Source organism: Lutjanus erythropterus, chromosome 17 (assembly GCF_056507025.1).
Source record: "Lutjanus erythropterus isolate fLutEry1 chromosome 17, fLutEry1.hap2, whole genome shotgun sequence".
Lineage (NCBI taxonomy): Eukaryota > Metazoa > Chordata > Actinopteri > Lutjaniformes > Lutjanidae > Lutjanus > Lutjanus erythropterus.
Genome location: NC_139333.1, coordinates 6,104,811 through 6,128,870, shown reverse-complemented (window position 1 = coordinate 6,128,870; position 24,060 = coordinate 6,104,811). Strand labels below are relative to the sequence as shown.

Below are 24,060 nucleotides of genomic sequence, written 5' to 3'. Positions count from 1 at the left end.
TACCTTTGTTTTTGTTAAAATTATAAAAAAAAAATATAAAAATATATTTAGTCTGTCATGTTTTTTTCTGTCTTGTTTATTTTGTTCTGTTTCTTTTAGCTGCCTTGTTTTAATGTGGTTTGTTAACTGTATGGTCTGAAATGGTACAATAATAACTAAATACATCAACTGTAAGAAAGCATCTCGATCACTGCTCCTGAGTCTATACATTGTTTTTTCATGGAAAATGTTGCTTATTATGCTTTTAAGTTAAATAACAGTATGTGTGGTTAGTACTACACTAACTGTGAATTAAACATAAACCTGTTCAAATTTCTAATGGAGCCATAATCCAAGTCAGATGCATGAGGTAATGTGGCGTTTACATGCTGTCTGAAATTTTATATTTATGATATAGAATTTGGTTGCCTTCCAACAGATTTGCATTTACAATTAACAGATCTAAATTAATGATGTTATGTCATCTTTACATTTAGAAATCTAGAGGGCGCACTTGATTAAAATCTCGTCGAATTCGGAACAAAAGCGTGGCGTTGCAGTTTACGAGCGGCCCTTGAATGCACCGTGAGTGTGCCACTGATAACAGGGAGAAAGGAAGTGCTGTTTGTTGCAACATCTCTGCTGCTGCCTGCCACGTCTGTAGGCTCCTCTGCAGCAGCAGCAGCGGCGGCAGCGGCTCTGAGCACCGGGATGTGCCGGCGGTGCGGTGCTGGGCGGTGGGGGGGATGAGAGGGAGAGGTGGGAGTGACCCAAGAGAGGAAGGAAAGAGGAAACACGTAGAACCCACAACACAACACAACACTCCCTGGCTGAGGAAGAACGCCTGTGAAGGAGCTGCCCCGTGGTGTGGAGGATCCAGCCCCGCCGGAGCTCCATTGTTCACGTAGAGGGGGCTCGTTTCTGCGCTTTTCCCCGGGGGTCACCCATGCTAAGCTCAGGGAGAATGGAGGAATTCGTGACCGAAGAGGAAGAGCCGTGGTACGACCAGCAGGACCTGGAGCAGGGTAAGACAAGACACCATCCTCCTCCTCCTCCTCCTCCCTTGCCTGGCCGCTCCGCAGCAGCATCCATCCCCGCTGTCAGCTGCTGGCGCCGGCCGGTCAGCTGCTGAACAAAGGCTCTCTGTCACCGTAAAGACACAGAGACGTGTCATTTAGAAGACTTTACTCAATGCAGTCGCATCAACATTAAAGTAGCCTCCGAGGAGCAGGCGACAGAAAACAACCATCTTTGACAACAATGCATTGAAAGCATGCCAAGCAGGGCCTGTGAGGCTGGAGAGAGTCAGCAGCAGACTGTAACACTGTTATCAGGCTCTAGTGTATGTATTTTTAACATCACTGAATACATTATATCTATGGATGCACGATGAATTTAATTATCAGCAGGTATTGGCCTGTACAGCTATATTGGTCTGTATTAGCCAATGACTGTCTGCAAGAATAACATCTGATTTTACAGATTATGTCAAAGCACCTCAGATTTTTTAGTCAAAATTCTCTCTAAAAGCCAAAATATATTTGTTAATATTAAAGCATTCATCACTGATCAATACATCTTAGCCTGTCTTACCCTCAGTGTGCATAAACTGCAAGTTATATGAACTTCCTTTTAGAAGACTAAAATGTAAAATTATGTGGCATCATTTTGGGATCGTCCATGAGAATCAGGAAATTATTGGTTATTAGCTTCAGTTGATAAAAGCTCACATCCTGCATGCCTAATTATATCCCTAAAAAATGATCAAGTTAAAAGTATTTTTTTTGGAACTAATTTTTGATTATTTGATCTGTCAAAGAAATTAATCGTCAACAGTTTTTACCATTGATTATTTGTCACTGATTTAGCTAAATGCAGAACATTTTCTGGTTCCATCTTTTCAGGTGTGAGAATTTGCAGCTTTTATCTGTTTTGTGTCATTGCACATTCATTGTCTTTGGGTTCTGAACTGTCGGTCAGATAAAACAAAGAACTTGAAGAGAACATGTTGGGCTCTGGGAAAATGTCATGGTCATTTTCCTCAATATTTTCAAAAGAAATTATACTATTTCATTAAAGGAGCTGACTTATTAGCAAGGATTTTGGCTCTGTGCACGTTAACAAAGTGTATTCATTCATTCAGAGCTAAGTACTCATCATTTTAGGCCACCATGAAGGTGAATGTACAAAATAAGCAATAATATCAAAGCAGTGTCAGATAAGGGAAAAAAAAAAATCAAAATCTGGTCACTAAAACGTTATACATATTCTTTGTGGGGGTCTAAACATATGAAACTGTTATCAACCATCAGGCTGTGACGAGACGGACGAATCTATAATAATACACCATAATTATTCATAATACTTAAAAATTTGAATCTGCAAAGTAACTAACCAAAATGATCAAATAAATGTAGCCTAGTGGAGTAAAAAGTACAGTGTTTACCTCTAACATGTAGTGGAGCAGAAAAGCAGCAGGAAATGGTCATTCTGAATTTTGAAACTTTCTACTGCGCGAAATGGTAAAACAAACATATTGCCATCATTTTTACTGAAATTGCGATTGTAAAACTCAGTATGATTAGGGGGAAAGGTCATTTTCAAAAAGAAAACCCCTATTAAAATGGTGATGATGTATGTCTGTATATGATCTCGTTCATTTGAGGAATAAGATTTTTATGCCAGGTCATCTATGCAGCACTACAGTACTTAATTATACTGTTGTTTTCTCACATTTTTCCTTTTTCTAAAAACTGCAATTTGGTTACTGCACTTGGCCATACTACGTTTTCAATAATATTGTGGTGATGTTATCAAAAGTTTTACGTTACGTCAGACCAAAGACTCCAAAAACGCAGATACTGCAATAAAAAAACATTACAATAAAGTAATTTAATATAACTCAGACACTTCTGCAGTTAAGGACAAGGAAAAGCAGCAAATTCACATTTATGACTGAGGCGATGATTGATCATCAAAATAGTGGCGGATCAATTTCCTCTCCGGCGACTGATTGATTAATACTCTGCTCAACTCAGAGCAGTTCATGATGGTTGGATCAACTCAGCAAAGGAAGAAAAAGTCTTGTAAAAACGAGCCAGCAGGAGAGCTCACTCTTCTATCTTTGTCTAATTAACCTAGTTCACCGTCAGCTAATTAACCTCCTTCTTTCCATTCAGGCCACCTGCTCTGTACGATGTAACAGCGCGAGTGAATCCATCACGGCTACATGACTGAATCTGTCTGCTCTACATTCAGAACATCTCTGTCATTAATATTTGAACAGACTGAAATAGTTTGACAGGCTTAAAGGAAGAACCAACCAGCTGAGCACGCAACAGCTCTTTAAAAGGTTTACAAATGTGCTTCAGTATTGATACAAAATGCATTTCATCACATTAATGTAATGCCAGATGAGCCTGGTAACAGACAATTTACATATAAATGAGGACTGGCTTTTTATCTCCTGTTCAAGGGAACAAATAAGTCAAATTACATACAGGAAACACTTTGGATGAGGTCATACTTTGTATATTACTTTGCACTGAACATCTGCAAATACATTTATCAGTCAATTAACCACCAATTGAACAAGTGGGGTAGGGCCTTAAAATCTTGGTTAAACGTCAGTAAACTATTTTTTTTTTTATTTGGGATCGCTCTCCTGCTGATATGCGCAGCTCCTGAATGGAGTTTTAAAATTTTCATTAATCCTCTGCACCACTAGCTTCACTTCCTGCCTCTCTCCATCTGTCAAACGCTTCTACTCGTGGTAAGCAATTATAGCGGTACATTTCCGGAGGTGAAATGGTGCTGATGCAGTGACTTTACCCGACTAAAACATACACAGCCACACATGAACCCGCAATCATGATGTAATGGATTTGTTAGACAACTTGTTTGTTGCCACACATGAGTGCATCTGAGGATAAAAATAGACCTTCAGCACTCTTTATTTTGGGAATACTGAGGAAAGAGTAAAAAAAAAGAGAGACAGCAGCAGCAGACGGGACAAACATTCATAAAAGTCAAAATGGCTGGCAGCGTCCGTGCAGAGAGCTCCGTGTTTGATGGAGCAGAGAGGGTGTCAGACCTCTCAGAGCAGCCCTGTGCTTCAAAGCGCTGATTGCCTGAGCTCATCTCGCGTTGTGCGACATTTCAGAGTGTCCCCGAATCCTTCAGACACAGAGAGAGAGAGAGAGAGAGAGAGACGCCACTGTCATTGTGTTACAGTACCTTGTTGTCATGCAGGAATCACTGGCAGGCTGCTGAGCAGGCTGGCCTAAGAGCTGCATGAAAAAGCAGAAATGAAAAGAGTACTAACATATTTTTCTCGAAATAGTAAAGAGCTGAAACAGTTAAGTCGAGTAATCAATTGGTCCATCGACAGAAAAATAATAAAGGCAACTATTTTGATAACCGTTTAATCGTTTCAAAGAAGAAATCTGAAAAATATGCCAAGCATTCTCTGGTTCTAGCCTCTCTAATGACATGAATTTTCTGCTTTTCTTAGGCTATGGGATGTTATGAACCCATCATATCTTTTCACAATTCTTTGACATTTCAGACTAAATGATCAATTGATTAATTGGGACAATAAGAGACAATTAATTGTGGCTCTAAAATAGTGTAAGACTGCTCCTGTAAGCTTCTGCTTTGGAATAAATATTTTTTAAATATCTCACAGTATCACAGAAATTTTGTGATAACAGTTTAGTTAGACTTGATGGAATGTATGTAATTAGGGAAAACAGAGACAAAGTTCTTTAGTTTAAAAGCAGTTGTTATTTTTGAGATGAATTTCTGTAAAATAACTACCCCATTGAATTAAATCTTGCAGAAAATATAAGCTTATATGTGCTTAGCTTAGCATAAAGACTGAGAGCTGGGGGAAATAGCTGGTCCAAATGTAAACAAATGTAATTACCACCTCTGCTAAAGTTCACTAATAAACATGTTACATCTGCTTGTTTAATCTCTACAATCTATAAATAATAATAATAAAGCATGGCAGAAAATATGAGCTTATATTAGCTAAGCTTAGCATAAAGACTGAGAGCTAGAGGAAATAGCTAGCCTGGCTCAATCTAAATGTAAAAAAAATCCAACTTGCACCTCTAAAGCTAAAGATGTTCATGTCTGTTTGTTTAATCTGTGCAACCTATGAATAATTAAAAAAACAAACAAACAAAAAAAAACTTGGCAGAAAATATGAGCTTATGTTTGCTTAGCTTAGCATAAAGACTGAGAGCAAGGGGAAAGATGTGCCAGCTCTGCTAAAGCTCACAAACAAACACGTTACATCTGCTTCTGCTTCATCATCATCAGGTTCATGATAATCCATGGTAAGATTCCTGATGATTTGTATTCCAATTTCAATTTCTAATTATAATTTCACCATTTTTGACTATTGCTCTTTGAAAAACTTGGCTAATACTGGCTTGCATCAACCAAAATTAGCAACAGTCTCCCAGGCATAGGCGCGGCAGCTACATGGGTTTGTTTTAAGTCAGTGAAGACATTTTCATCACATTTTAACAAAACCACGATAACAACCGTGCTGTAAAATGTTCATACTGTTTTATCTCTAAACTCTCGATAGAAGAGCTGACAAGCTTATCTTGCAAAGTGTTGAACTTACAGTCACTCTTCATCTCATGTTAGAATGAGCTGTTCATTTGCGTGGACATTCAGCAGATGTGAAACTTGGAAAGGAGTGTCCCCCTGTGGAATGTGAAGAGATGTCTCGATGTAGTTGCAGCTCACATTTCGACTCTTAAGGCAGAAAAACAGGAGTGGTGCACGCATGTAGTTGGGATGCGTCTTTGTTTGGGCCTTTTGTGTGTTAGCCAGAGCCTCCGCTGGCCAGAGTCCAAGCCAAAAATACGTGGCTCTGCCAGCTGAGACCGAAGGCTTGATTTACATCGCATGAGAGGCTTCCTCTGCCATTTAAATGCTCCTGTTACAGCTTAATAAGCATTTGTGCCACCCAAGCACCCGGGATTACAGAGCAAAGGTCCCTGCTAAATACTACTGCTTTGGTGTATCCTGCATTACGGCGATTTATGGACCGAAAAGCAGTCTGCCATAACGCTAAATAATTCATTTCTGGCCACTGAATGTTTCTAGAACCTTTTCTGTGAAGAAGTCGGGTGTGCAACTCAGGAGAAGAGGACGAAGAGAAGTCCTGTTTTCCACATTCCAGTGAATCTCATGGGTGATATACACCTACCAAAACACACTGCCTGTGGAAAAGATCACCACATACAATGTAACGCGTGTCCACATGTCCACACGTCCACCAGTTTCATATAAACACATATTCAGTAGTTGGTTGTATTGAAAGGATTTATAGGGTTTAAAAGTACCCGTGTGTTTGCTGTGTGGAAAGTGCAGCTGAGTTGTTTGAACACACTCCCGGCTGGTTGCGACTGCTTTTCTGGATCATGCAGGAAATGTATCTGTCATACTTGATGTGATTATACGTCTGAGTTCTGGCCTCAGTGGTTTCATCCTGTGTGTGTCAGGCCTCTGGTCTGTCTGGAGCAAACAGTCAGTTATCTGTGGCGAGTACTGACTCGCTAAGTTGTTTGCGAGTGCAGGGAGTTTTATCGATTGGCTCTCTTCCTCCTTCCTTTCCTCTATTCTCTTGTCACTGAGGCTTTTTGGCTGCGGAGGGCCGACCTTCCCTCTCTGGCATCCAAAGAGAGATCAACATCTGAATGTGGACACTAACACAGTGTTTAAGGATGTCTGTTTTTCTTGCTGGACTTTGTCAGATTAGCACAGGGCCAGGTAGGATTTGAAGAGCTTGTCAGAGGTCTATTAGGTTATTTATGTGCAGGCTGCTGGCTCGACTGACGTTATACTGACCATGACGTTACAGAAGAGTATTAGGACCAGGCATAAGGGGAAAAAAGGAGAGGAGGAGCTTTCTTTTTTAATATTCCATTTTGAGAATACAGTCAAAATGTTGTCAAGAATAAAGTCAAAGTTTTAGTACAAGTGCTAGGCAGAAGAAAAAATAAATCAAAGAGGAAGATTTTTTATGCATTTTGAGAATAAAGTGAAAATGCTGTCAATAACAAAGTGAAACTTTAAGTATTAGTGCCAGGAAAAAGAAAAAAATAAATCAAAGGAAGAAGATTTTTGATGTATTTTGAGATTAAAGTCAAAATGTTGCCAAGAATAAAAAGTCAGACTTTCAGTTCTAGTGCCAGGAAAAAGAAAAAATAAATCAGAGGAGGAAGATGATACATTTTGAGAATAAGTCAAAATGTTGAGAATTAAGTTGAAATACCACCTCAAAACAAATCAAAACAAAAAACCATACAGCTATCTTAGCTCCATATTATTTTTTCTTACGCCAAGGACTAACACTGAAAGTTTCACTTTATTCTCAACATTTCAACTTCATTCTTGAAACGCAAACCAAACAAATTATTTTAACCCCTTATGCCTGTCACCAATACTGTATGTTACTACATGGTCTACTGAGTTATTTTCAGAATACACACGTTTGGTTTATGCAGAAAAAAAATATAGTTTTTGTAGACGTCGCCCTCTTTTCTTTAGCTGTTTAGCCATTGTTGCTAGCTCTGCTAATTCTTCCACAGCTTATGTCAGAAAAATCACTTCCTGTGTATCTGAGGACTTTTTCACTGAACAAAAATAAAGAAATTAAATTGCAGACACCAAGTTTTCAAAAGATATCAACTTTAAACTTGCACAAATTCTTGTTATGGCCACTTGGGCTGTAAACACAACATTTAGGCCTACATATTACAGTGTTATTGGAGACCTTTTTCATGGCAGCCATATGGATATGAAATAGGAGGGTAAACTCAGGTGTTACCGCTTGTATTAATTAGTGAAGCCACATGCTCAATAGCAGCACCCTGAATCTGTTTGATGTGAATGAACCAGAACATTACATACTCTCCTTGTAGTTCTTTTCACCACCAAAAAAGCTTCTAAATGTTATGATCACCAGCTAGCCGCTAACTTTGCCTGCGGCTGGTGGCAAACAATGAACTTGTGTCATTGTCGTACCGTTTTAGAGAGAAAACTATTAATTGTTCCCTTCGAGGCCTTCGTGATGATGGAATAAGATGTTCATCATGACATGTTTTAATTTCCTGCTTTGAGATGCAGATTATCTCCACAGAGTCTTTGTAGTTTTCTTTGCGCTCGCAGAGAGTTGCAGCTGGTTGTTTGGACTCCTCACTCACTCCAGCATCCATTCAGAGGTACCCACTCTGCTGACATCGGGGCCCTGCGGGGATTCATTAAGCTATCAGCACAGAGGGAAGTGTGTGAATTAGTCCATATGGAGCTGTTGGCAACTGCATACATAGCTTGCTGCTCATTAGTCTAATTGAAGCAGGTGAAAACAGGACTGCCAGGTAGAAGAGGAGCGTGGCTTCAAAACATGCAATGGTCCAAAAATAGAGCCTGACTGATAAAGGATTTTTGATAAAATTGGATAAAAGAAATGTCACGACAGTAATTTGGCAACTACTAACTTTTAAAATAAGCAATAAAGTGTATTTTTATCAGCAGAGGCATATTCTGTTAACAACACAGTATATCTGTGATAAGCAAAAATCATTTGAATGAGTCATTGGTTGAGATCTACTGAAAAAGTTAGTTGAGTGCACATTTTTTTGCAGGATCTTTAAATGTTCCTTAACATTTTTTGAAACACAGCTGTTACCACAATGCTGACATGTTATCACCTTTTAAAGTGATAGGTTGAACTTGGTAGCATACAGTTGCCTATTTATACATCCAATAGATGTGTGAGGTCCACTTTTACTTACCATCGAGGAGGTTATGTTTTCAGTGCCGTTTGTATGTCTGATTGTCCACAGGATCACAAAAAAACTACTGGCGCGATTTTCATGAAACTTGGTGGAAGGGTGTAGCATGGGCAAAAGAAGAACCCATTAAGTTTTGGAGTGAATCCGAGTCATGGGGCAGATACGCAAATTATTTTTCACTTTAGTTAACATTGCGAGATGGGTCATTTGCTACCTTTTAGGCAGCTGGATTTGTGAGATCACACGAGAATCACCAGGCTTAAAGTAATCCCTTTGTGTCTGCACCGAAAGAGACTACTTGCAGCTATGGGCGTGGTTTTCTCAAACAACGAATGGTAGCTCCTAAAGACGTTAGCATAGATACTGTGATAGCACCAGTTATATCAGAACTGGAGTGTATTTCTTCATTGAAAGCAGAGCAAATCTCAATGGAAAAGATGTTTTTGCTCTTCTCCTGACTGGCTTCGGGAAGAGTTTGATCTGACTGGTTGAAGTTAGACGTGATAGACAGATCCAATCACCTGTGTGTGATATTTGAGAGTGCGTGCCCTTTTCCAAACAGCTTCTAAGGATGACTTCCCAGATGTTTCTGTGTAACAAACCATCTGGTGTGTCGGGTGTAAGACGAATCCAGTCCAGCTGTGTACTGTACCTGAACATCTTCAGTAAATCTATGCGAGCTGCTGGGTGACTGCATGATTTCACCATTTACTCCATTCCAACATGGCACAGCTGTGCTGATGGCTAAATGCTGCAGTGATACAGGTCAGGAGCTGGCATCCGTCCCAGGCATCACTATTCATTATTAAAGACAGAGCCAGGGCTCCATGAGAGGTGCCTTCATCGGCTGTTCAGCTTCTGAGAGGTCACAAACCACTTCATGCTGACTCAGACCTAACAATGTAGGCCATCAATACAGCTGAGTCAGAGCACAGTTAGAATAAAGAACGATGACAGTGACTCATCTTACTTTGCAGGTGCAATAAAATCTGAAAGCAGCAGAGTGCGGGGCATGAACATGATTTTCTTTTTTGACCAGGGGCAAGAATTAACGACTATTTAACACATGAAATATAATTTTTCTGCCTTAGTCAAAATCTCCTGCACCTCAGCTTCTTGAATTGCATCCTATTTCTGTCCTAATCTCAGCGGAGAGGTGTCTCTCCAGATAATCTTGGCACCAATCTCTGACCTTCATATTCAGTCAGTGGAGAGACGAGAGGAGGGCCTGCAGGGAGACATGCTGCAGGGAGAAGCACCGTCTCTCTGTCCTCCTGCTCTCCTCCCTCTATAATTGAAGTGGTCTGGTGCAGACCGAGACGACATGATGGACCCTTTGATCATTCTGTTCCAGACCCCGTAATAACCTCTCCTAAAATAGAACAAAGTGCTCCATTAATCGTGACAGTGGGGAATCTAAATTATATGACTGCTCTTCTTCTATTTGATTAAATTCCCCCTTCTTTTACCCTCAGTTCTGTCTCTCCTGTTTTTATTCTACCCCCATTTCCTTTTGACATTTTTTTCTTCATCCTTATCTTCCTCAACTTCTTTTCCCTGTTGTCTTTGTTTGCGTCTTTCTTTGCATCTGTCTTTCATGACTCATGTGTTCATCTCTCTCTCACTTTCTTTCCAATTTCTAGACCTCCACTTGGCAGCAGAGCTGGGAAAGACTCTGCTGGAGAGGAACAAGGAGCTGGAGGACTCCCTGCAGCAGATGTACATCACTAATGAAGAGCAAGTGCAAGAGATCGAGGTATGAATGAGTCCTGCCCGAGCTGCCAGGAGCTTGTCCTGACTCAGGCAGGTTGGGAAGCACAGCTCTGAGTATGTCCGTTCACACCTGGCATTACAATATGTCACTAGATGCATTGTCGTTGAGTTGTTGTTATACACAAAGGAAGAAATAAGTTAATGCATAATATTAGCTGAATTTACAAGAACGCCCAAGAATTTATCATAGAGAGCGTCTCAAAAAGTTTATAAAGTTTGTCTAAACTCAACAACTCACACAATTGAATGATTTTTAAAGGAAGCCTGGGGGTTTACATGTTTACCGTGGATAAATGTTGTCCTCTGATACACTGTAATATGTCTGCTTATATGTGCATTATGAAGTATTTATTAACCTTGTTTCCTGTGTAGCCTCTTTGCAGAAGACACACACCTTACCACTCGGTTTGACTTGACTTTGGCACCTCCGTCCAACATGGCAGGGATTTGCATTTCCAACAGGGTTACCTGCTTGTAGGTGTCTTTTTTACCGAAGATGAGCTTAGCTGGAGTCTAGCGGCTTTAAAACAGTGGATAAACACATAATTTCTTATAAATTCTTCACAATAACGGCCCCTATTTATTTTGTGATTCAAAACTTTTTGTTATGAAACAGCAAAATCTGGAAATGTTGGATTTTCATCAGCAGTAACTTGACACGACTCCTGTGCGGCTCAAACTGAATATGAAACCGTGAAATAAAGCAGATACGCACAAGTACAAACAGTGACAGAGGAGAAGAGACTTCAAACCCCAGAACACACAGACACTTCTAGAAACATCTTTCTCTCTGCTCTAGTTCACACCTGTACAGCTGTCCACTTGTGACGGGAACACCCAAGGCACATGTTAATGCCAGGTGTAAACAGGGTCTAGGTGTTTGTTAGAAACAGGCGTGTCTTTGTGTTCGTTCCACAGTACCTGTCGAAGCAGCTGGAGGTCCTTCGGGACATGAACGAGCAGCATGCCAAAGTGTACGAGCAGCTGGACGGGACCGCCAGAGAGCTGGAACGCACCAACCACACGCTGGTGACGGACAGCAAGGCCTCGCAGCAGAAGATAGAGAGGTGAATGAGACTTAGAGTTTTTCTTTTCTCTTCTCCTTCATTGTCGTCCTCCTTTACTCCCTCACCGTTTGCCCTTCCTCCTGGACCAGATTGACAGGGACCATTGAGTCTTTGCAGAACCAGGTGGAGTCTCTCTCAGGCCAGGTGGAGCAGCTTCGCTCCATGGAGCAGCTCCGAGTCAGGAGGGAGAAGAGGGTGCGACGCAAGACCATCCACTCCTTCCCATGCCTGAGGGAGCTCTGCACAGCACCAAGGTACTTTGAGTAAAGCAGTGCCAGTAAAGAAACTCGTGTCTGATCACAAAGTCTAAATATACAGCGTACAGCTCCTAAGTTGAACTAAACATTTGTGTTATGTTGTCAGGTATGAGGATGAGTTTGTGGTGGGCAGGGCTGAGAGTTTTTCTGTCGATGTGAAACCTCAACCGTTTGAAGAGGAGAACCAGCATCTGAGGGAGGCGGTGTCGGCTCTGCGGGCCGCCGTCCGGACTGAGAGGGGGCGTCGAGAGGGTGTAGAGAGGGAGTGCAACCTCCTGATCGCAGAGTTCTCCCGGCTGCAGACACGAGTCCAGGTAAGGTGCACAGCGGGACACATTATTACAGCTGGTAACACTTTGTACTGAAGTGCCTGTAATAACCATTAATAGGTAATAAGGCCCTTATAGGATGCTTATTAACATTAATATGTTATACAACTATGTAAGTGTTAATAATAGTATAATAAATATGTGTATTGTTAGATTCTAGACATTTATAAGCACTTTTAAGAAACCTTTTGAAGAATGTTAACAAAAGCCTTATGAATTTCTTATAATTATTTATAATAACATTACAAGAACATTTACTGAGTTTAACTATCTGATTAATAATGTCACTGTTAAACCGTTACTAAGCTGACTATTGCAGTGGCGTGGATTCGAATTCAGGTGGAGATATCCCTTCTTACTTGCACCTGTCTCCTCTAAAAAGAAACATGGTGAATTGCTAATACATGCATTATAAAGAATTTATTAACCTTAATAAGCACTGTTCATCCTTGATATCCAATAGCCACAAAATGTATAGTTAATGGTTAATAAGTGCATAATAAAGGATGTGTTAACCTTGATAAGTGTTGTTCACACTTACCACAAAATGCACAGTTAATTGCTAATAAATGTTTAATAAAATATGTTGAAATCTTAAAGCAAGAACAAAAACTTGCAGTAGGTAAGTTGGTTAAATTTAATTAGTATGTTTGTAATACTATTATAATTATAATAATCATAATAATTAATTATAATTATATGAAACTTTATCAAAACAATTTATAAACGTTCTTAAGCAGTCCATAATCAGTTTCTTACAAGTGCTTCTAAATTTCCTATAATCTAACAATAAACATGTTTACCATGCTATTATAAACACTTACGTCTTATTAACACATAATAATGTTAAAAAGCATCTTATGAAGGCTTTATTAACTAACATTATTACAGGCACCTTAAAAAAAAGTGTATTCTGCATATTGTGATTCAAACCAGAAGAACTTGTAGATCATTGTGTAGATCTTGTTAAACTTTCTTTGTCTTTGTTCTCAGGATGCTGAGAGCTGTCAGGGGAGGGTGCGGGAGCTGGAGGTGGAGCTACAGGAGCTGCAGCAGCTACGTCGGGCTCGGACTTTCTTGCTCAGCAGCGAGGATGACGGCGTGGCCCTCACCCAGACTGTCCTCAACAGCACCCCAGAGACCGACACCTTCCTGGAGGTAGAGGTCGGGGAGACGGGAGGAGGTGTGAGGGAGGCAACTGAGGGCGGAGGAGGCGTTGGAGGAGAGGCTCTCCCGGAGTCCAGCCCCGTGAGAAAAAGCTGCAGCGACACGGCGCTCAACGCCATCGTGGCTCGCGACGCATCCGGCCGCCGGAGAGGCAGCTACGCCCTCCACGCCAACAGCGTGAGGAAGAGAGGGATGTCCATCCTCAGGGAGGTGGATGAGCAGTACCACGCCTTACTGGAGAAATATGAGGAGTTGTTAGGGAAGTGCAGGCGCCATGAGGAGAGCCTGTGTCACGCTGGTGTCCAGACTTCCAGACCCGTCTCGAGAGACCCATCTATGAAAGACTGTGCTATGGGCCCCACCCCGGCGCCTCCTCCTACCCCCACCCAGTCTCCCTCCACCCCTGAGGCCATTGAGAGCATCAGCAAGCAGGTGGAGGCGGTGGATAAGAGGCTGGGGCAGAACACTCCAGAGTACAAAGCCCTTTTCAAGGAGATCTTCTCTCGTATCCAGAAGACCAAGATGGACATCAAAGCTACCAAAGCTGCTAAGGCGAGCAAGTCTGGCAAATCTGGAAAATCTAGTAAACACTAGTGGTGCACTGATTGGCTCTAGAGAGGACGACTGTGTGCTATTTCAGTGTTAAGTGCTGGAGATTATGAACGGGGGCTTGATGTAAAGATTCTTACAGAGGGTGCTATTTCAAAAACTGCTAAATTCAATTGCAGTCGAGGTCAACTCAACTCTTAAACCTTCCAGCATACACGAGGATCTGATTAGCATGTGATCTATTTTAAAACTTAGTAGAATTCAGTCATATATATATATATATAATGTGGTCCGTTAAGAACCAGTGAGTTCACCCTCCTCATATTCTTTTATTCAGTGTTAATACTAAATATATACTGGCTTCACTGCCGAACTACTTTAAGCGTATACCACAATAACACAATTATAGCAATATGCCTCTCATGAGCCTCACAAATGCACTAAATGTTAAAGCTTCACTAAAACACTACAAAATTGCATCATGAGTGGAAATCTAAAACTAATATTAACATAAAATATATCTGTTAGGTTTATTAATGGACTCTACTAACATTTGTGTAATAACAGTAAGAAAGACAAAGGTTGATCCTCTCAGGCCGCAGTGCTGTCCGTCTCTAGAATGAACTCGAGGTGCTAATAATCCTCCCATATCACTATACAAAGTAACAATGTTTAAAGTTAAAATAAGCATTTAGTCTGGACGACAGTGCCACTCTTTGCACCGTTCTCTGTGTGTGACCTTAATATTTCTTTGTTCAGATTTGTGGTGCCTCACCCTTTGATCTTACCTGACACGCCAGATGGTTTGTTACGCAGAATCGCCTGGGAAGTCGTCCTTAGAAACTGTTTGGAAAAGGGCAGGCACTTTCAAGAAGACACTTGTGTCTATCATGTCTAACAGGAGCTAACTTCAACCAATCAGATCAACGAACCGTATGATGTTGAAGGAGAGTTACCTTGCGAGGCAGCTGGATCTGGTTACTGCCAGCGGAGCCAATTGGTAAATAAAAGTGTTGCCAGCCGTGAGAAGAGCGAAAACATCTTTTCTGCAAGAAAAGCCTTTAGTGCCATTCTTTGCTCTTCTTTCAGTTAAGAAATACTCTCCATTTCTGGTATAATTGATGCTATCGCAGTGTTTATGCTAACCTCTTCAGGAGACGCCAATGTTTGTTTGAGATGAGTTGCTTCCATGGACGCTTCTCGCTGTTGTGTCACCTACAACCACGCCTACAGCTGCCAGTAGACACTCGTAGGATGCTGAGTGCCTACTGGCAGGTGCACCACTTTTGGTGCGGACACAAACCAATAACTTGAATCCTGGCAAGATGGATTCTCATGTGATCTTGTGAATCCAGCTGCCTTACAAGGTAACCTTTTATGTAGACATTTTGATGAATAGCTTTCTTCAAAACAGTTTGATAAAAAAAAAAAAAAAGACTAATGTATGGTAAATATGAAGCTACAGCCAGCAGCGGGTTAGCTTATCTTTACTTAGCTTGGAAACAGGAAAAGAGCTACCACAAGTTGTGTTTTTACACTTTATTTTTTTAACATATTAACTAAATAAGATATGATGTGTTAATTAGCAAGCTTTGCAGGCAGTTTTTGTTAGCTTTGGACAGAGCCAGCTCAGCTGTTTCCTCCTGTTTTCACTATTTAGCTAAGCAAGCTAAGTCATGAGTCATTGGTGTTAACGTTCAAATTGAGTAACAAGTCTTTTCCTGATTTTGTCGAGTTGAATCTAAAGTTGTCAAATTTTTGACTTGAGTGAGATTCGAGTCCAAGTCATGTATCATGGGTCCACGCATCTGCTGGCTGCTGGTTGTAGCTTCTTATAGAGCTCAACACTGAGGTTTTGGGAGTGAAAAACCCATTCTCATTTTGAATAGAGGATTTAGATTATAAGTCATAATTTAGAAATCACCCAAGATAGACTGAACACGAGCTATGAGATTGTGAAACAATGGCACATGTTTCTGTAGGAGCCACAAGTCTGTATGACATCAAGCTTGTTTAAAGAAAAAATAGTTTTATTCACGATGTTATGAATTAGTACTACAATACCCACAATCCAGTGTAACAGCGACATCTGAGTGGTGGAGCCAGCGCCGTATTATATGGCACTGGGTGGAGCTTACTGTTACCATGGAAATGTTTACTGTCCCTGTGAACAGGTAGTTTAGCTAGCAGGCTAGTTAGGTAGCTAACATCAGTTGTACTAATAATGTCATGCTGCAGTGACTATAACTTTTGTACACACGCAACACAAACTACAACATATTATAACAGTTATTAACACCATAAACACTATAATAATGGCAAAAGTTTGATTTAAGAAGAATTCGCAATGGATTATGGGATGAGTAGTCTTGTGCCTTTGCCATTTTCCAATCTTTTTTTTTTTTATCCAAATCAAATGTTTTATGGTTATGATTCATTTCATAGATGGTTGACTTGGTTAAGTGAATGAATGGGAAATTCACTTCCAGAACCGGAGCCGCTTAAAAAATGGGCGGTCGCTGTTGAGCTCTATTTAGTATACAGGAATGAGTTTGGTATCGATTTTCTCATCAAACTGTCGTCAAGAAAGACAATAAGTGTATTTTCCAAAATGTTGAACTAACGAGCTAATGTTAAACACTTGTGCTTAGATTGTCCTTACATTCAGAGAGCTCAGATGCCTTTTAATTGGATTTTAAGTGAAAACGGGATGCTAAATGTAAAACTTCAGGAAAGGAACCCAGACTGGAAGCTAATCTATAGAATAAATTCCTTCTCCCTCCACTGTGGTAAAAGTCACTTCAGCACTCTTGCACACTGAAGAGTGTCTTCAGCTGGACTACGTCAGCCCATTGGGGCAAAAATAAAACTGCTCCACGAGATAGAGGAAACACTATTTATTCATAGTAGTGAGTGGTATCTACAGTAGAGGCTGTAGTTTAGATAGTCGTGCCTGTTGTGATTTGAATGTGTAGGAGTGATGATCCAACTAAATGCTGAAGAGCTGCTGTCTTGCAAAAGACAATCTGTGCTGGTCGTTACTTTCACTATTTCCTGGGCATTATGGACACTCATCATGATGTCTAATAATGGTTTTGCACCAATATAGCCTACAGTCTAAGCATTTTTGTTTGTTGGGGAGACAGTTTTGTTTCAGTCGGTGACAAGTAGCAAAAAGAGATGACAGAAGTATAACTCTTATTGTTGGGATTGTTTAAAAAGGCCATTGAATGAAGACAGCATGGACATTAAACACATAGGGATGTGGATCCTGATATTACAGTGCGGACTGAAATATTCTTAGGAGCATTTTTGATACAAGTGTTGATACTGTTTTCCTTTAAAGCTAGAACTGACAGACACACTGTATAGCAAAACTGTAACCAGTATAAGGCTTCAAACCAGGGCTTTGTCTAACACCTAGCAGTCTTACCAAACTATAAAACTAACCTGCAAACATATTGCACCTTTTTTCACAATATACAACAATACCTATGCCTTTTTTTCTGGGTAACCTCCTATGTATAAACCTTTGTTATAATGAATGTTATTACAGCTAATTTTCTATCTAATTCTTCAGCAGAGTTGCAGACGTAGCCAAGCTCGAAACCTTTCACATGCGGCACAGCTGACACCTGAGGGACCCTGCACTCATGTTTGAGGCTAACGTGTGTAAAAAAGAGTGAAGGATGGATGTTTGTCTGCAGCCTGGTACTGAAATCAGAGGGATCCTGTGACCCTCTGATGAAATAAAGGTTAATTTGCGGTTGCAGCAGTTAAATTCAATTGGACAACTGTGGCGTGTGAGTCATTTCTCGAATGATTCAAGCTTGTCAAGGGAGGAACATGTGTTAGCATAGACAGAACAATGCCAAACCAGAGCCTGTTATCATATTTTAAAGGCTCATGAGGTTGACGTACTGTAATGTCTTACCTATTGCACTTGAAAATGTTTGACGCCTCATCTTTTGCATATTTAGGATAGCTAATATGAAACTGTACCTGTGTATTTATTTGTGCGTGAATGTTTCTTCTTCTTCTTTTTTTTTTTTTTTTTACTTTTTCAGTGCCTATATGTAAATGTCACTAACAAATTGTCAGTAAATTACATTGTTTAAATGGTCAGAATAAACCCATTTAATTTGCTTTACTTATATTATCCAGTTTAAATGTGTGCATTATTAGTTAATACGATATTGGCATTACAGTTTAGTCTGCTCTGGTATTAGTTCCTGTCATTACTGAACTAAGACCTGTTTTACCTGTTAATAAAGAATTGATACAAGGCATCCTGTGTTATTGTATTTACTATATTTATTATGACACTTAAGGGGGGAAAGCAAGAACAATGTTCAGGGCAGCACTGGTATTTCTAATTAATTATTACAATAATTATTAGAAATTACTATACCTTTATGTCATACTTGAATAAAGACACAGGGTTAAATGTGCATAAAATGCTGTATTCATATTGGTGCATATCAGACATATGCACTGATACTGATATAGCCGTGATAGACCATTATTTCCTGACCGATGAGTCTGTCTTGCTATAACCCATTAAAATGAATGAAACCACCACTATAATAAGTGTTGTTGACCTTGCTGACATTTTTTATTTTTTTATATGACAACAACAAGAAACTAACAGGCTGTATGTACATATATGAACACATGTATTATCATCATTTTTGCTATGTCTGAACCTGTCTCAGCCTGTTTGCTTTACTGCAAATGACGTTACAGCAGAACTGTCTGATGGGAAAAAGGCAGTGTTTAGGTTGGACTGAATGCATGATACCCCTTTTTCTTGTGGGAGCGACTGGTGTCTGTGTCACGCGTGTCCAACAGCGCAACCACATAAAATCTGTTTGTTTCCACTTGTATTTCAGTCGTACTTGACTGAAAACTGTAAATACTTAAAAACCGAAGTTTGACGTAGTTCTGCGGATGCTTTTCTCAACTCTGCAAGGACAACAACTAGCTGTAGCCAGGGCATGTTGTTAGCAAGCTGCCGGGTATGTATGATTTACATGGACAGGTTGGGGTTAATGCTAACGAACTATAATCATATTAGCTCGTTTCCTGGTATGTATAAAATGGAATGTGTTACAAACTGGCTTTGTTGAATACGTTGCATTATACATAGTGTAATTATTTGTACATTACACAGCCACTGCTTTGTCAATCCGACCGCGTGGCCTAATGGATAAGGCGTCTGACTTCGGATCAGAAGATTGAGGGTTCGAGTCCCTTCGTGGTCGTGTTTTGCGCCTGGCGCAGAGGGCAATTGTCTTTTAATAACGTGATATAACAGGTAGGTGATCAAACCACGTGCATAACCTGTCGTTTTTGAAGATAGCTCTTCTTAGCCAAAGCTGAGTTTATCCAAACCTAGCAAATGTCATGTATGTGATTGTGGTGAATTCGAATTTCTGTCAAAGGAATTTAATATTATTTAAGTTTTCCCTTTGAAAAAGCTCATTGACAGTAAGGTAAAGTGGGACTAGGTGGGACTATTCTAAATATAGCGTACACTTATACCGATGCTACTGATGGTACATGTCAAGTGGCTACAATGCATGTGTATAGTAGTATACTACGCAAAACCAAATAATGTGGACTTTTCCTTTAAATAAGAATGCGTAGCCGGTTGTGCAACAGCAGAGTGGCGCAGCGGAAGCGTGCTGGGCCCATAACCCAGAGGTCGATGGATCGAAACCATCCTCTGCTAAGCGTTTTGTAGTTGTTTGACCCTAATGAGAATTGTTCACAGAGTGAAATTTATCGTTGGAATTTTACTTCAATCCAGTACAATTTCATCTCTCTCTTTTCAATAGGCTGTTGTTACACTGGTGAATTTCGTGACCGAAATGTTGCTCAGTTTTAGTTTCATTGGCTAAATATGTGTGCATATAAAGGGAATATGACTTTGGGTTTTCATTTCACAGCCCTAGTAGGAATACATAGAGCTAAAAACAAGATAAAAGACAGGTAAAAAAACCCCCATAAAACTAACATATAAATATAAGGAGATGAAAAAAAACATATCCCGGGATATATATTATATGCATAATATTGGACAGATTCAGCCAATAGCGTTTTCGAGTGGAGCTTAGCCAAATGAAGCAGCTACCAAGGAGGTAGCCAACTGAAATGGTACCCACATGTTACTCAAGGCAGACACACCCTTACTAATGCACAACTGTAAGACTTAATATAATTTAGCTTTAGCTTTAGAGACCCAAATTGCTTTTTGTACCAGTCTGTGAAATATTTATTTCTGCTGTTAAGTTGGGCATTTTAATATGCAGGATCTGACTCTCTCTTCTGGATCCAGCCTCAAGTGGCTGATGATGACCATTGTGTCATTTGCAGACTTCAGGAGTTTAACAGGCGGGTTTCTTGAGGTGCAGTCATTTTTATAAAAGTAGAAGAACAGTAGGGAGAACACACATTCCTGTGGAGCACCAGTGCTGATTGTCTGAGTGCTGGATGTGATTTTCCCCAGCCTCACTTGCTCCACTGATTAATTAGATGGACGATTTTGATAGGTAGGCATATTGGCAAAAATTGTACCCCCATAGTATTTAGATAGGGTCACAAACATGTCACAATGATCTGTATATTTAGTAAGAAAAATGTTACTTTTATTTTACAGAAAATAATAAATACAGGACATATAAATGATATGAAATTAATGACATGGGAGGTAGAAACACAACAGTCAACCAATTAGTCAAAATCCATTCGTCTGCTCTTTTTGATGGCTGAATGGATCTTCTTCTGGTTGAGTCGCTCCTTGTTCCTCTTGTCTAACCTGCACAACACATTTCACATCAAACAAAGACACTCGTAAGACACATATCCCCCTCAAAAAAAAAAAAAAAATCTTCGGATCTGAATGATTCACACAGGCCACCTAAACTGTCGTGAAAGAACAAAGTGTAATACCTGTGTTCCCGGAGAGCTACGTCTTCTGCCGTTGGTTCGTGTGGCTTCTCGCTGGCCTCGACTATAATGGCAGAAATCTTCTGGATGCAGTCAGAGAGGTTCCTCTGCTGACTCCTGCTCAGCTCAGAGGTCACCAGCAGCTCCCCGGCCTTATTGATGCGGTTTTTGTTCTGTGCCACGCAGCAGAAAATTAGTTTCAGCTGGTTTAGTTTCAAAATAACAGGGATAAAAAAAAAATCAGCAAATCCAGAGATCATTCTTGTGCTGTTGTTCAGTTGACAGCATGATGGAGAAAATAACAGAAGAGAAACTGCTAATCAAAGATGATGCACATAATTTTTGAGGACTACAGTAATAAATAATTCTACAAGGGTCTAAACCTAATTCCACGGCATTTGGAAACAAACCTTTTCAAAGATTTTCTGTCGAACATCGTCTGGGATCCAGTCGGCTGTGTGCAAATGGAACCGGACCTCTGCTTTTGTGCTGACTGTGGATTGAGATGTCGTTACACAAAGGAACATACCGTGCACGACAGAACAGAGATTCAAGCTGACAGCACCAAGGAACATTTTTCATTCTTAATTAAGTTGAAGTCTGGTAACCTTTATTGACGTGCTGACCACCAGGACCACTGCTTCTGCTGTACGACACTGTCAGACGGTCTAAGAGTCAGGAGGAGAAGAGATTTACTGTTGAGAAATACAAAAATAGAATGAAAATGTTTGATCATCCTTCTTTAGTGTGTATATATGTGTATATTTACCCACTGGAATGTGCACCTGGGTGTCCTGTTAAAGTAAAAATAAAAAAATCAACAGATTTATTGTGCATCAAGCAAATTCAGTCAAATTCAGGTGCTGGAAATCTTTGAAAACACTTGAATTTTAATATATATAAAGTTCTTGAAACTGCTTGAAACTGTAATTGTGTTATTTCCATAATAGCTGAAATCAGAGACATGGACATTTGGACGCTTTTAAAAAAAAAAAGACTCACAATGATTAATCAATGAATTAATCTGGTCACAATCCTGTCACTTGAAAAATAGGTCCAAATTTACTGGAGCAGAGGGGCGTACATCAATTTAGACCTATTTTTTAAGTCCTGTATGGATTATTTTCAATGTCAATCATTTTCTTGATTTATTAATTATTTGTTTGGTCCATAAAGTCTGAGAAAATGGTGAAAAATGTTGGCCAATGTTTCCTAAGGCCCAAGATGACGTCCTCAAATATCTTGTTTTGTCCGCAACTCAAAGAAAATCAGTTCACTGTCAGAGAAGAGTAAAGAAACCAGAAAATAGAGGCTGGATCATTTTCAATTTTGACATTTCTTTCTTTAAAAAATTACTCACACCAACTATCAATAGTTGGCGATTAATTTTATTTTGTATGAATAACCAAATAATTGACTAACGGACTGGAATAGCAACATACTGTATGTACATTGTCCATTGCATTGTTTAAGACATCTTCAGACTATGATACAGCACATTTACACAGTTTTATGAATTTAGTCATTTGTTCTCATCTCAGCTACCATCTTTTCTGTTTTTCAGGGCAAACCCTGTTCACGAGTGTTACCACAATGCCACAACAATGACCTCTGGAGGTTTTAAAGGGAATCTGTTTGTTTCTAAAGTCAGCACATCCTGGGATGATATGCTATCATTTTCATCCCCACAGTATCTGTTACTGCTGAGCCTCTCTGAACAGTCTGATCCAGAGTTTTTTACCCCAACATTTGTGTTTTCACCGAGGCTGACTGTTAACGAAAGGCAAACAAATACAAGCTCGTTTAACCAGGTGTGGTTGGCCGCATCTGTTGGAGTTCTTTAACTCACCTGTGAGGTGTCTGTCCCTCGGGTCCCGTAGCCTACACGCAGCTGTAAATTGTAGTTAATGTCTCTTATTACAACACTACTTTGTTTTGCGTGCTGTGGAATCACGGTTATCCCTGCTCTGCAACAAAGTAAATACGAATGTCGTGCTATGTGCGCCGCCATGTTGGACTGACGTCATTATGGCCAGTGAACACGTGATGTAGCTGCTGCTGCTGCTTTCTACAGTGACACTCGTAATTTTTGTCTTGACGCTGGTATGGTCATAAACATGTAGGCTGCTGACACATTCTTACCTACTCAATGCATTGAGTGACAATACAGGAGAAAAAGTTAGGTTCCACCGAGATTTGAACTCGGATCGCTGGATTCAGAGTCCAGAGTGCTAACCATTACACCATGGAACCACACATCAAATTCACCGGAGGTTTGGTATATGAAGATGAAAATAAATGAAATTACATACCATACCAAATTTGCTAATCTTATATCCTGATTTTTTATGCTGTGCAGCAGACAAGATAGATAACTTTATCTATAACCAGAATTATAACTGCTTTAATTTCTAATTGCTAGCTGACTAACGCAAAGTCTGAAACCAGTGCAAGAATATCACGCATATTGCAATATTTCGAGTTCTCAATTAATTTACTTAGGAAAAGTATTTAAAGTACACCTGTATCTCATGTAGAAATAGCTAGATGTTCTCACTTAGTTGACAAATGTCAAATGCAAACAGATTGAGGATGTTGTTTCAGATTATGGTAAGGAAACTGCACTGCCCGTAATATCAGGCGATGTAATGTTTTTAACGAGAGGGAAGTCAATGGGGTCAAAGGAGGATAAAGACACAACTATGCTTCCATTACGTTTAATGTGTTTTTTTAATATCATGTGTATTATTAATTTTCATCATCATGTGCAATAGTACTATTCTATTGTATTTCATATGCAATTTTTAAAACTGTGCAATACTACTTTTCAATATCAGGGGCTATATAATATTCATTACATGTGCAGTATTACTTTTCATTATATATAATGTTCTTTATCATGTACAATTACATTCAAAATCATGTGCTATCTTACATTCAGTATCTGAAGCAATAGAACTTTTTAATACCTCTCAGTACAACTGGCAATATTACTTTCAATGTAATTGCCATTTCTACTTTTTCTACTTTGCTTACGTTTGTAATTAACTCATCTACTTCTGTTGTTATTCTATGAGGCACCGTGTCTTTGCATTTACTCTTGATAAACATTATATTTTTTGTTTATATTTCACTTATTTGTTGCTCTATTGTTGTTTTTATGTTA

The 24,060-nt window shown here is 39.7% G+C and overlaps 2 protein-coding genes and 3 non-coding genes across 6 annotated transcripts; 3 read left to right on the top strand and 2 right to left on the bottom strand.

The window, feature by feature from the left end:
• Nucleotides 1–654: 654 nt before the first annotated feature.
• On the top strand, nt 655–14,599 carry LOC146311603 (cerebellar degeneration-related protein 2-like). Its single transcript, XM_084741238.1, has 6 exons — nt 655–1,004; nt 10,445–10,557; nt 11,493–11,641; nt 11,731–11,895; nt 12,005–12,212; nt 13,221–14,599. Exons 1-6 carry the CDS (start codon nt 926–928, stop codon nt 13,986–13,988), a joined length of 1,482 nt encoding a protein of 493 aa, XP_084597364.1. The 5' UTR covers nt 655–925; the 3' UTR covers nt 13,989–14,599.
• Nucleotides 14,600–19,134: 4,535 nt separating this feature from the next.
• On the top strand, nt 19,135–19,207 carry trnar-ucg (transfer RNA arginine (anticodon UCG)). The gene has a single exon. It is a non-coding gene; the product is annotated as a tRNA-Arg (tRNA).
• Nucleotides 19,208–19,605: 398 nt separating this feature from the next.
• Nucleotides 19,606–19,677, top strand: trnam-cau (transfer RNA methionine (anticodon CAU)). Its single transcript has one exon. It is a non-coding gene; the product is annotated as a tRNA-Met (tRNA).
• An 894-nt stretch (nt 19,678–20,571) lies between these two features.
• On the bottom strand, nt 20,572–22,943 carry mrpl58 (mitochondrial ribosomal protein L58). 2 transcript variants are annotated; one of them, XM_084741044.1, is made up of 6 exons: nt 22,744–22,943; nt 21,664–21,688; nt 21,503–21,562; nt 21,305–21,387; nt 20,898–21,097; nt 20,572–20,763 (listed from the first exon to the last, which is right to left on the bottom strand). In XM_084741044.1, the coding sequence occupies exons 1-6, from the start codon at nt 22,903–22,905 to the stop codon at nt 20,679–20,681; spliced, it is 615 nt and encodes a 204-aa protein (XP_084597170.1). In that variant the 5' UTR covers nt 22,906–22,943; the 3' UTR covers nt 20,572–20,678. The 2 variants fall into 2 exon arrangements, with proteins under 2 accessions (XP_084597170.1, XP_084597172.1); XM_084741046.1 differs by having other exon boundaries at nt 20,898–21,067; nt 22,744–22,935.
• A 132-nt stretch (nt 22,944–23,075) lies between these two features.
• trnaq-cug (transfer RNA glutamine (anticodon CUG)) lies at nt 23,076–23,147 on the bottom strand. Its single transcript has one exon. It is a non-coding gene; the product is annotated as a tRNA-Gln (tRNA).
• Nucleotides 23,148–24,060: the final 913 nt, after the last annotated feature.

Coding starts and splice junctions, on each gene's coding strand:
- mrpl58 (XM_084741044.1), bottom strand. CDS start 22,905: ATGGCGGCGCACATAGCACGACATTCGTATTTACTTTGTTGCAGAGCA. Junction 21,689..22,743: donor GAGGGACAGACACCTCACAG/GTGAGTTAAAGA, acceptor TTACTTTAACAG/GACACCCAGGTGCACATTCC. Junction 21,098..21,304: donor GACAGAAAATCTTTGAAAAG/GTTTGTTTCCAA, acceptor AAACTAAACCAG/CTGAAACTAATTTTCTGCTG.
- LOC146311603 (XM_084741238.1), top strand. CDS start 926: ATGCTAAGCTCAGGGAGAATGGAGGAATTCGTGACCGAAGAGGAAGAG. Junction 1,005..10,444: donor CCAGCAGGACCTGGAGCAGG/GTAAGACAAGAC, acceptor TCCAATTTCTAG/ACCTCCACTTGGCAGCAGAG. Junction 12,213..13,220: donor GGCTGCAGACACGAGTCCAG/GTAAGGTGCACA, acceptor CTTTGTTCTCAG/GATGCTGAGAGCTGTCAGGG.